Here is a 13,415-nt window from a genome sequence, read left to right as displayed (position 1 = left end):
TCCTTATTATAGATTCTTCATATCCTTGAAGCTCCAGATATCATGAACAATGATGATCTTACTCTAACTAGTGGTCATTCACGGAGAATTTTTGCCTTGAAGTTTCACCCTAATGAATATCATATATTTCTGACAGGAGGCTGGGACAATTCCATAAAAGTAACATATCTGTTTACGTGTGTTATGCAAGAGAAAGGTGTATAAGATGAAATATAAATATATGAAGCTATAGACAACACTGTAAAAATACATGTGACCCCTATTCAACTGAACAGTAGCTGGATAAATTTACATGTCTTATCTTTAATCAGATATTTAAATATCCAGATATGTTAGTGTCTCTAAATGTAGTAGTTAAAGACATATAAATGACTGTTCAATTATCTTAGTTCTGCTATATCTTCAGGTGATTTATCAAGATAATTTTCTAATTGGATAGTAGTTAAATATTGCCACTATCCATCTAAAAAGTAAGCTTATGCTTAACACCCAGCTAAAAAGTAAGCCTGTGCTTGACACCCTTCCACTCTTTATTTTATTTATTTTTATATTTTTATTTATAAGATTTAAAAAAAACTATGCACAAGAAATAACTTGCTTTAGGAAATAAAGCTACATTAATCTGTTAATATAATGTAAAGAAAGTAATAGAGGATTATAATATCAGAAGATATAGCTAAGTAAGACCAAACAATAGAGAAGGAGATCCAGTAAAGAAAAGGGCTATCAGAAAAACATCCAAAAGATATAGAAAGAGGGAAGAGGACATTCTCTTTCTGACAGGAGAGAAAAAGATGACACATATCTCTGAGTAAGTATACATTATTTTTGCTCTGATCTTTGATAATTTGGGGGATAAAAACTAAATTGTAGGTTATTTTATATAGACCGTTTAGATCTTAAAAGAGCAAATTTGGCTAGTATCCATAGACTGAAAGCCTTTTATAGTTTAACTTTTTACTGGTTTTAAACTTGAACTTTCTGCTAGAGATAGTCTCTAGCATGCAGAGTACGGTCTGGTTATTCTTCATTCCCTCCCACCCCTAGCTCATTTCATTACTTATGATCTTAATTTATAGTCAATTATTTAATTAGGACACAGGAGAACTCTTTATTATATATTCTTACTATACCCCCTTTTACTTAACCCCCTTTTACTAAACTGCAGTAGAGTTTTCTACCGCAGCTCAGAGTGCTAATACTCCAATGCTGCTCCGACACTTATATAATTTCTATGATCGTTGGAGCATTGAGCGCTCCGGGCCGCGTTACTTGCTAAGAATCAAACACTAAATAAAGCATACAATATAATCCTAAGGCTCTCTATACTAGTCTAATATATTCCTAGTACCTTAATAGAGTGTAATTAATCAGCTCAATAAGATGCAGACAGAAGTCTAGCACCAGGAGTGGTGCTACCCAATCTTTTCCACTGTGTCACATGTATGATTATCTCCCAGTTAGCAAGAAATTATATGTGTGCTCACTGCAAAGAGCCCCTAGCTCTCAGAGAACGAGTCCTTTCCATTGAGGCTAGAGTAGCAGAGGAACTGAGGGAGACGGAGAAGTACATAGAGGAGACCTACAGGGATGTTGTAGGGAAGTCCTACCTCCAGTCTGGAAGTCTCTGTGCTGCCTTGGAGGAGGAAGATCTCCTAAAAGGAGAACATCACCCTGGTGAAGTAGGAAATAATCCTGTAGCCAGGACCTGCCTACCAGGAGATACAATATCCTCTTGCACTGAGGATATGTCTCCAACTTCTGCTCAGGAGGGAAAGGTTAGGACAGCAATTGTAGTTGGTGATTTGATCAATAGGCATGTAGATAGCTGGGTGGCTGGTAGGCATGCAAGTCGCCAGGTCATTATCCTGCCTGGTGTGAAGGTATCAGACCTTATGTGTCAGATAGGATTTTTGATAGCGATGAGGAGGAGCTGATTTTCTTAGTACATGTATTTACTAGTGCTGCTTGATTTCTGATTTGAATCGATTCACTGATTCACATCGGGTGAATTGATTCCTTTTTTAAAAAAATTGGCCTCCCGATTCGGTGACTAACTCTCCTCCCTGTGCGTTCAGATCTGCTAAAGCAGGATGCCTCTCTGGGGGGCGTGGCTTAGCGTGCACACAAAATGGTCGTGTGATCGCAGCGCTCCTCTTACCTGGGCAACCGTTGAATAAATAAAGATTTCCTTTTAAACTGTTTTCGGCTGAAAACATCGGAGAGGACAGCGGGAGCATGGCGAGCACCCGACAGAGTAAGAGTGAAACCGGAGGGGCTGTGAAAAGGCAGAAGCAGGATCAAATTACCCCGAATAAGGTTCCGCTTCCTGATGATGTATCAGAGGAGTTAAGCAAAGCTGAAGTTATGGGGGAACTGAGGCAAATCAAACAAATGCTGACAGAGACTGTGAGTAATATGGCAGAACTGAAGGAAGAAATCCTGAATATACACAGACAAATGGAGGTAGCTAATAAAAGAACAACAGAGTTAGAAGTTAAAATGGAGAGCTTAGAATGTGAAGGAAAAAGATGCAAAAATGACAGTTTGGAAATAATTCAATTGAAAAGTCAGCTGGAAGATTACGAAAACCGTGGAAGAAGAAAGAATATAAAACTTTTTGGAATACAGGAAAATTTGGAAGGGAAAAATGCAATACAGTTTTTAGAAAATTTAATTCCTAGATTATTGCAGTTGGATTTCAAACAGCCTTTGGAAATAGAACGGGCACACGGGATTCCAATAAAGAGTCTGGAAAATCAAGGGAGACCAAGACTATTAATATTCAAGATGTTAAGATACCAGCAAGCAATAGAAATTTTAAATGCTGCCAAAAAAGATAAAAACTTAAACTATAAAGGATCCAAAATATGGTTTTTACCAGACTTTGCTAAAAATACAGCAAATATTAGGAAGAAATTCCTTGATCTGAGATCTCAATTAAAGGAAAAAGGATATAAGTATGGGTTATATTACCCAGCAAAAATGAGGGTATCTTGTGGGGATAAATCTTTGTATTTTGTTGATCCGGAAAAACTAAAGACCTTTCTTTCAAAATCAGAACCTATGTCATTTTAGCACAATGGGTGTTGAAATGAAGGGATAAATACTAAGACTGGATTGGTGGATATTGAACAAAAAATTAAATATAAAGAACTTTGGGACTTTAGTTTGTTGGAAAAAGAAGAATATGCAACAAAGAACAGGAAATAAAAATGGACAAGTGAAAAAGAAAATAAAAGAATGATAGACTGATAGAAGAAAGAAGGATAGACTGGAAAGACATTAAAGTGAAGTTATTAGACTGAACTTTTAGGAGACTGAAAGATGGATGGTTGGAGTAAAGAATGAACAAAAGGATTAAAGAACTGGACAAATTAACACAAAAGGAAAAGTGAAGACTGAATAGGAAAATAAATAGATGTGAAGAAGAAGAAAGCAGGACTGATAGACTAAAAGGATATTATAAAAAAAAAAAATGAATGACAATTGGCAGTCAAAAGTCTTTAAGAGTGGATGGATGGAGATAAGAAATAAATATGAAAGTTCAGTTTATTTAATAAGTCAGAAAAGGAGAAAGTAAAGAATGAAAGGACAATAAGGAAAAGATTGCAGAATGGACTAATGATAGAAAGGACAAGTTATATGATATTTAAATGCAAGTAAAGGAAAGGAAAATGAATAATATAAAAGAAAGATACATAAGAATTTATTGGTAGCTGAAGGAATGTAAAGATTAATGTTGTGATAATATAGTTTTAAAAAGATTGGATTTAATTTGGAGAAGAGGAAATATAAAAAGGGGGGGAAAAATTATTTTGAAAATGAAATACAAATGTTTAAATACAAATAGAGGATAAAAACTTATAAAATTGAAGTTTTGTTTTTTTTAAACAGAAATATATGAAGAGATGGATATTTGTTGTTGGATATTTAAAGGAGGATAGGAGAAGATGGATTAGATAATATAAGATATAGGAAAATGATACTTTTTATTAAATATATGACTATGATAGAATTTTCTTGAATGAAATAAAATGTTGGGGGAATGAATTAGAGATTGGTGAAATGATAAAAATGCATTAATGGAATGTTAGGAAATAAATATGGTTATGTGACTAAAGGTTAAATAATAGATAGAGAAATTAATTACTTTAAAATGGAAAAAAGAAAAAAGGTTTTATGATTAGAAGAGAGATATAATTACCGTATTTTCGCGGATATAACGCGCACCATTGTAAAACGCGCACAGGGGTATAGCGCGCAGAAATCACGATGATATGTACAAAAACTTTTCTATACCGCGCTCAGGCATATAACGCGCATGCTGCCCGACTCTCCTCTGGCCACCCCGACTCTCCTTTCGCTCTCCCCGACTCTCCTCTGGCCACCCCGACTCTCCTTTCGCCCTCCCCGACTCTCATCTGGTTGCCCCGACTCACCCTGACTTTCGGTGCACTGCCCCGACTCTCCTCTGGTTGCCCCGACTCACCGTTCACCCGCCCTGACTTTCGGTGCACTGCCCCGCCTCTCCGTGCCTGTCCCCCTTGAAGTCCTGTCCCCCCTTGAAGGTCTGCCTGTCCCCCCTTGAAGGTCTGCCTGTCCCCCCTTGAAGATCTGCCTGTCCCCCCTTGAAGTCCTGTCCCCATCCTGAAAGCCTGATGCCCCCCCTCGACGTCCGATTCTTCTCCCCCCTCGGCAGGACCACTCGCACCCCCACCCCGAAGGACCGCCGACTCCCCGACAATATTGGGCCAGGAGGGAGCCCAAATCCTCCTGGCCACGGCGACCCCCTAACCCCACCCCGCACTACATTACGGGCAGGAGGGATCCCAGGCCCTCCTGCCCTCGACGCAAACCCCCTCCCCCCAATGACCGCCCCCCCCCCAAGAACCTCCACCCGTCCCCCAGCCGACCCGCGACCCTCCTGGCCGACCCCCACGACACCCCCACCCGCCTTCCCCGTACTTTGTGTAGTTGGGCCAGAAGGGAGCCCAAACCCTCCTGGCCACGGCGACCCCCTAACCCCACCCCGCACTACATTACGGGCAGGAGGGATCCCAGGCCCTCCTGCCCTCGACGCAAACCCCCCTCCCTCCAACGACCGCCCCCCCCCAAGAACCTCCGACCGACCCGCGACCCCCCTGGCCGACCCCCCCACCCCCCTTCCCCGTACCTTTGGAAGTTGGCCGGACAGACGGGAGCCAAACCCGCCTGTCCGGCAGGCAGCCAACGAAGGAATGAGGCCGGATTGGCCCATCCGTCCTAAAGCTCCGCCTACTGGTGGGGCCTAAGGCGCGTGGGCCAATCAGAATAGGCCCTGGAGCCTTAGGTCCCACCTGGGGGCGCGGCCTGAGACACATGGTCGGGTTTGGCCCATGTGCCTCAGGCCGCGCCCCCAGGTGGGACCTAAGGCTCCAGGGCCTATTCTGATTGGCCCACGCGCCTTAGGCCCCACCAGTAGGCGGAGCTTTAGGACGGATGGGCCAATCCGGCCTCATTCCTTCGTTGGCTGCCTGCCGGACAGGCGGGTTTGGCTCCCGTCTGTCCGGCCAACTTCCAAAGGTACGGGGAAGGGGGGTGGGGGGGTCGGCCAGGGGGGTCGCGGGTCGGTCGGAGGTTCTTGGGGGGGGGCGGTCGTTGGAGGGAGGGGGGTTTGCGTCGAGGGCAGGAGGGCCTGGGATCCCTCCTGCCCGTAATGTAGTGCGGGGTGGGGTTAGGGGGTCGCCGTGGCCAGGAGGGTTTGGGCTCCCTTCTGGCCCAACTACACAAAGTACGGGGAAGGTGGGTGGGGGTGTCGTGGGGGTCGGCCAGGGGGGTCGCGGGTCGGCTGGGGGACGGGCGGAGGTTCTTGGGGGGGGGCGGTCGTTGGGGGGGGGGGTTTGCGTCGAGGGCAGGAGGGCCTGGGATCCCTCCTGCCAGTAATGTAGTGCGGGGTGGGGTTCGGGGGTCGCCGTGGCCAGGAGGGTTTGGGCTCCCTCCTGGCCCGATATTGTTGGGGAGTCGGCGGTCCTTCGGGGTGAGGGTGCGAGTGGTCCTGCCGGGGGGGGGATGTATCGGACGTCGGGGGGTCGGCCGGGCAAGAGGGCTTGGGCTCCCTCTTGCTCCGATCGTGGATGCGGGTGCGGGTGGGAGCGCGTGCGAGCGGTCGTTCGGGGTGGGGGTGCGAGCGGTCCTGCTGGGGGGGTGAATCGGGCGTCGGGCGGGGTGGGAACTATGTTTAAAAACTTTTATATACCGCGCTCAGGCATATAACGCGCGAGGGGTATGCGCGGTACGTAAAATCACGTATAACGCGCGCGTTATATCCGCGAAAATACGGTAGATATATTGTGGAGAGGTAGTGAGTTTGTCTCAATAAAGGATAAAGGGGTTATTAATAAATATTGGTTGCCTGGGGGGGAGGGGGGAAGTTGGGATTACTGTCCAATGTGTGTCCTTAAGCAGTCATTATATTGGGGAGGGAGGGGTGGGAAGAAGGTGGGTATTAAAGATATTACTAGGATGATTAAGGAAAAGATTAATAAGGGATTGGGTAATTTGGAGGTAAGAATGTGTGCCATGGGGAGAAGTTTTTTAGATCTTAGTTATGGAAGAAAGGAAGAGGAAGATTATGATAAGGAGTATAAAATATATTATGTCTTAAGATATTTTCTATTAACGTCAATGGCCTAAATCATGTAATCAAAAGGAAAAAGGTATTATCATTTTTAAAGAAGCAAAACGCGGATGTTTATTGTCTGCAGGAGACCCATCTTAATATAAAGGAATCACAGAAACTAACGGGTGGGTGGGTGAAAGAATGTTTTTTTGCTCCAGCAGAGGGTAAAAAAGCAGGAGTAGCAGTTCTTATAAATAAAAAGTGTATGGCCAATTTTAAGATAGTAAATTCGGACCCACATGGAAGATGGCTACATGTTGATATAAGTATGGGAAATAATGCCCTGACGTTGTTCAATATATATGCCCCTAATTCGAATCAATCAGAATTCTTTAAAAAATTGCATAGTATGTTGTTACCACTGGCTGCTTCTAATTTAGTGGTGGCTGGAGATTTTAATGCTGTAATGGATCCATTAATGGATAAAAACCAGGTAAAAGTATAAAATCTTTAGGTTTAGATAATTTGGTTCAATCGTGATTTGAAGGATATATGGCGTATTCTTCATTTTAATGATCAGGAATTTTCATTTTGTTCACAGGTTCATAAATCATTTTCAAGAATAGATTATATTTTTATTTCATCACAAGGTGCAGCAAGTGATTAAGGCTTCCATTGATCCCATTATCATTTCGGATCATGCGGGAGTATGGATAGATTTACAATTAGATCAATTAGAAAATAGAAGACCTCTTTGGAGATTTGATAATGCATTGCTTGTGGATGAAAAATTTTTGGAAAATTTTAAAACACAAATTAGTGATTTCTTTCAAATTAATTTAGTGGAAGATACATCTTGAAAATGTATGGGACGCTTTTAAAGCGACTATGAGAGGTCATATTATATCATATTCGGCTTTTGTTAGGAAACAGATTTAAAAACAGTATATAGAGTTAGAAAAAGAAATTAAAATACTAGAAACTAAATTGGTAAGCAAATGGGAACATGATGTATTACAAGCTCTTTTAAAAGCAAAAGGTAAATATAACGAATTAGCTTCAAAAATGATAAGAAGAGACTTGTTTTCCAAACAGACAATGTATTATGGAAATTCTAATAAGGCGGGAAGATTATTGGCAAATTATCTTAAAGCAAAAAAAAGAAGAACTAACATTAATGGGATAAAAGATGATAATGGTATAATAACCAATCAAACGGATATAATTTTAAAGCAATTTCTAAAATTTTATAAGGACCTGTATTCTTCCAAGCCTTATTTGGAGAGGCAAAAAGATGGTAAAAATTTTTTAGATTTAATTATTGGACCTAAGGTTCCTGATCATATAAAACAGAGTTTAGATGAACCTATATCATTAAAAGAATTAGAAACAGCGTTGAGATCTCTTAGAGTTGGATCCGCTCCAGGTGGTGATGGTTATACAGTAGAATTTTATAAAACATTTCAAAATGTCCTTTCCCCATATTTACTAAATTTATATCAGACACAACTTATAAAAGGTGATATTAAAGGTACTATGGCTGAATCAATAGTAATTGTTTTGCCTAAGCCAAATAAAGATCCTACTTTGGTTTCAGACTACAGGCCTATATCTTTAATAAATGTGGATAATAAACTTTTGGTGAAAATTTTGGCTTTGAGATTAGCCAAAGCTCTCCCACATATTATAGACACGCATCAGACGGGTTTCGTTGCTAAAAGACATTCCTCTAATAACTCTAGATTATTGTTTCATATGTTAAATTTATTTAAAAAAATGGATGAACCGGCTTTTACAGTTTCCTTGGATGCAGAAAAAGCGTTTGATAGGGTAGAATGGAATTTTATGTATCAGGCTTTAGAATGGTTTGGTATAGGTTCTGGATTTATACAAATGGTAAAAACATTGTATAGCTTCCCGATTGCAAGATTAAATATTAATAATATGATATCTGATGGTTTTCAATTGCAGAGGGGAGTTAGACAAGGTTGTCCTTTATCTCCTTTGTTATTTGATGTTGTATTAGAACCCTTATTGTTAGCAATACAGCAAGCAAGGGGGATACAGGGTATTCCATATTCTGATATGGAATATAAAATTTCGGCTTATGCGGATGATATTTTACTTTATTTGAGGAATCCAGAGTCTACCTTATCTTGTCTATTGGAATTAATTGATATGTTTGGCAAATTTTCAGGTTATAAAATTAATTGGAGTAAGTCTGAACTTATACCTTTAAATGTTCATTGTGTAAAAGGATTATTTGACGCTTTTACGTTCATATGGAAAGAAGAAGGATTTAAATATCTTGGCATTCAAGTTAAAAATACAATTGAAGATACAGTAAAAGAAAATGAAAAATTTGTATTGAAAAGAGTTACAGAGTTATGTGAGCAATGGAATCCGTTACATCTTTCTTGGTGGGGGAGAGTTCAAACTATTAAAATGATGATCTTGCCTGTAGTTTGCTACCAAATGAGTATGATACCTATTTATTTTCAGGGGTCCTTTTATAAAAAGCTTAATAGCATTTTAACGAAATTTCTTTGGCTTGGTAAAACGCATAGAATAGCTTTGGTATCTTTGCAAAAATCAATTAAGGAGGGAGGGGTAAATTTTCCAAATTTTTATAGGTACCATCAAGCCTATATTTTACGTCAGGGTATGTATTGGATCCTCTCAGAACTGATAGATAATGCACCGGATTGGTTATATTTGGAATGGCGCCTTATGTTTCCCCTAAATTTAGTTCATCTTCCAAGTATCAACATGCCTAGAAGATACAGAGAAAATAAGATATTAATGGATACTTGGAAAACGTTGAGGTTTATTAGTAAATTAACACCTGTCCCAATAAACAAGTCAACTAATCAGTCTTTATGGATAAACTCCAAGATTAAAATTGGCGGAGCTCAAATCCTTTGGAAGGAATGGATTATTGCAGGCATTAGATCTCTGAATGATGTTATTTCGGAAGGTAAACTGCTGGAATTTTCACAATTGCAACATAGATTTGGTCTTAGTAAAAAACAAAGTTTTAAATGGTTGCAATGGCAAAGGCCATTCAGGTTGGGTTCCCTGAATGGAAAACATTGAATAATCAATATAGTTTAGAGTTCTTATGCTTCCAAGCAGACTTCCTAGGGCATCAAGCCGCATTGTGGTATAAATTAATATCTGGATATTTGAATAAAAAAACAAAAAATGGTCTAAGAGACATTTGGAGTATTGAGATTAAGCATCAAATTACTGCATCTCAATGGCCACTAATTTGGTCTTGGAGAATGAGATGTACAGTGTCAGCATCTATGAGACAAACTTGGTTCTTTTTATTACATAGAGCTTTTTGGACCCCTACACGTTTGCAAAAATTAGATACTTCTAAGTCCAATAAATGCTGGCACTGTAATCTGGAACCTGGGACGTTGGATCATTTACTATATCATTGTCCCTACATTAAAAGTTTTTGGAATGCAATTTGGCCACAAATTAATAAATTGATGGAAAATCATGTAGCAATATAATATGATACAGTGTTATTTGGAATGATGATGAGAAAAAAAAGTCAAATTTCACCAGAAAATAACAAGCTTTTACTAGTCATGACAGGGGTTGCCATTCAGCATATAACCAATAACTGGAAGAATCATAGTAACCTTAATTATACATTTTGGTGGAATACAATTTGTCATATATTCAAAATGGAAAGAGTAATAGCAATACAAAGAGGGACATATCCTAAATTTATAAAAATATGGGGGCCATTGACAAAGTATTGTACTGAATGAATAATAGGATTTATCTTCTTCTTTTCTTCTTTTTCTTGTCTTCTTTATGGCACACATGGAGGGGGGGTAGTGAAAATAATTTTACATAACATGTTATAATATGGTATACAATATGTATAAGGTGATTGGAAAGTACTTGAAGGGTGAGGGGTGGGAGAGGGGATAAAAAAAATTTGTTCAGAATATTATGTAATAGATATAAAAGTGATATTGTGTATTCATTAGTTGTAACTCAATATTTTGTACACTTCATGTAAAATATGAAAATGAATAAAGAATTATAAAAAAAAAAAAAGATCTGCTAAAGCAGGAGCGGCAGTGCTGCCTCTTGCTGGCTGTCCGCTACCGCTCCTGCTTTAGGGGGCGAGGGGGAGGGTCAGTTGGGAAGTGCTGTAGTGTCCTCCAGCTTCCACCTGGCCTCCCGCTCTTAACTAAATTACCACAGCCTGCAGAGAGGATTGCTGTGCTGTAGCGATCCTTGCAGGCTGCCGTCATCCTCAGCAGCACGTTCCCTCTGCTGTGATCCTGTCCCTGACATCAGGGGAGGGGCGGGACCGCAGCAGAGGGAACGTGCTACTGAGGAAGGCAGCCTGCAAGGATCCATACAGCACCGGCGATCCTCTCTGCAGGCTGCAGTAATTAGCTGAAACTTTGCGAGGCCAGGGGGAAATTGGGGGCACATGCAGGCCTTCAGGGGGGAGCCTTGGTGCAGAAGTACACTGAGGGCGAGAAGGAGGGGAGGGATTTCAAAGAGACGTGCATATACTGGACTGGGGGAAGAAATAATGGGTCTAAAAACAGGAGAGGGAGAGAGATGGTGGACAATGGGATTTAGGGAGGGAAGGAACAGAAAGGGAGAGAAGTTGGACACAAGGGATGATGGGGATGGGGGATGGGGGATAGAGATACTGGATAAGAGGGTAGCTGGAAAGAGAAAGGGAGAGCTTGAGGACCCTGGGGTGGTGGGGAAGGAGGGAGAGATGCAGGTAGGGCTAGTCTCAGTTAGGGCGCTGGTCTTTGACCAGAGGGCCACCGCATGAACGGACTGCTGGGCACGATGGACCACTGGTCTGACCCAGCAGCGGCAATTTTTATGTTCTTATGGATGAAAGGGTAGTTGAAAAAAGGAAAGATGGTGGATCTGGGGATGGTGGAGTCCATCACTGCAGCTGCGGAGATGGAGATGAAAAAATGCCAGACCTCCGGGGGAGGGAAGGGAAACGAAAGGGGAGGACAGAGGTGGAAGATGGATGGTTAGCACAGAGAAAGAACAATGAAGGAAACCTTAGCAAACGAGTTATCAGAAGACCAACATGATTTGAATTATGACCAGATAACAAAAGGTAGAAAAAAATAATTTTATTTCCTGTTTTGTGGTTACAATATGTCAGACTTGAAATGTGTATCCTGCCAGAGCTGGTGTTAGACTGCGAACGTGAGCTAGGATTTAACAGAGAAAGGAAAAGTCTTTTTTGTTTGTTTATTTTGTTTTACACCACAGCGCTAGTGTGGGTAGGTGAGGGCAAAGGGGGTGAAGAGGCTATAAAATAAACCCATCAGGATGTTTGAAATAAACACCCAATTGGGCAGGAAAATCGAATCAAAATCGATTCAATAAGCTGAATCGAATCAAATTTTTTCCCCCGGAATCAAGCAGCACTAGTAGGTGCCAATGACATAGGAAAATGTGGAAGGGGGGTTCTGGAAGCCAAATTTAGGATCTTAGATAGAAAGCTGAAATCTAGATCATCTGGGATAGCATTTTCAGAAATGCTCCCAGTTCCTCACACAGGAGGACCCAAGAGGCAGGCAAATCTCTGAAGTCATAATGTGTGGTTGAGACAATGGTACAGGAATGAAGGATTTAGATTTGTTAGGAACTTGACAACTTTCTGGAGAAGGTGGAGCTTATTCCAAAAGGATAGACTCCACCTTAACCGGGATGGAACATTTTAAAAGGAGATAGAGCAGCTTTTAAACTGGGATTGGGGGAGGGAGATCCAACAGTCACCCAGGCGTGGATGTTCGATGTGGAGTATCCTTGAAGGATACTATTGAAACTGGATATTTAGGGATTCCCAATAGAGAGGTTTCAATAATGGTTAAAGAAAGACGGGAAGTGTGTAAGAGGAAGTCACTGAACAAACAATACAAACAAAAGCTAAAAGAAAGGCATACTACACCAATCAGATAGGCATAGAAATCCAAGACACCAAAAAACTTTTCAAACTACTAAAGGAACTCACAGACACCAAACCCTACCTGGCCACCAAAACCGCCCCTTCCCCCATAGCCAATCAATTGGCTGAATTCTTCAGAAACAAAATATCAACAGCCAGAAACACCTTCACCGGAACCCCAAACCACCTCGATGAAATCTTGAAACCACCTAAAGAAAACGAGGCCTACGCAGCAGACAGAAACTGGTCAGATTTCCCAGACACACAATGGCACGACCTAGACAAACTCTACAAAAAATACTGTCATGCAGCCTGCGACTTCAATCACTGTTCCCCATACCTGTTAAAAGCCGCCAGCTCTAGATTCCGCACCCGCCTCATGCGGTGGATTAGTTACATGCTCACAGAGGGTCAATTTCCACAGGAAATCGCCGAAATCATCATAACCCCTATTCTGAAAGACCAAAGGGAGCAACAGATCAGCCATCCAATTACAGACCTATAGCCTCAATATCGCTACACGTCAAACTAAGGGAAGTCCTCGTAGCAAAACTTCTCACCGAATATTTAGAAACCCACAACATTCTTCACCCCTCACAATCAGGCTTCAGAGGCAACTACAGTACGGAAACACTACTAGTCTCACAGCCAAATAATACCTAAGCAAAGGCAAAAAAATGCTACTCATACAACTCGATCTCACAGCGGCATTCGACCTAGTAGATCACGACATCCTACTACAAACACTGGAGGCAATAGAAATCACAGGCAAAGTCTACAGTTGGTTTGAAGGATTCCTCCACTCAAGAAGATACAGAGTAAAAGCAAACAATGAACAATCAGAAT

At 41.3% G+C, this 13,415-nt stretch overlaps 1 protein-coding gene across 3 annotated transcripts in view; it reads left to right on the top strand.

Annotated features, from left to right (window-relative positions):
- The window catches only part of LOC117358073 (serine-threonine kinase receptor-associated protein-like), a 175,328-nt gene that overhangs the window by 74,083 nt on the left and 87,830 nt on the right, over nt 1-13,415 (top strand). For all 3 annotated transcript variants that reach the window (XM_033939523.1, XM_033939521.1, XM_033939522.1), the window contains exon 5: nt 13-159. In XM_033939523.1, coding sequence (XP_033795414.1) covers nt 13-159 — 147 coding nt within the window. The remainder of the gene's footprint in view (nt 1-12; nt 160-13,415) is intronic.

The sequence above is a fragment of the Geotrypetes seraphini genome, chromosome 3 (assembly GCF_902459505.1).
Source record: "Geotrypetes seraphini chromosome 3, aGeoSer1.1, whole genome shotgun sequence".
NCBI lineage: Eukaryota > Metazoa > Chordata > Amphibia > Gymnophiona > Dermophiidae > Geotrypetes > Geotrypetes seraphini.
Note: the sequence above shows the minus strand (reverse complement) of the source record. Positions and strands in the feature narration are given on the sequence as shown.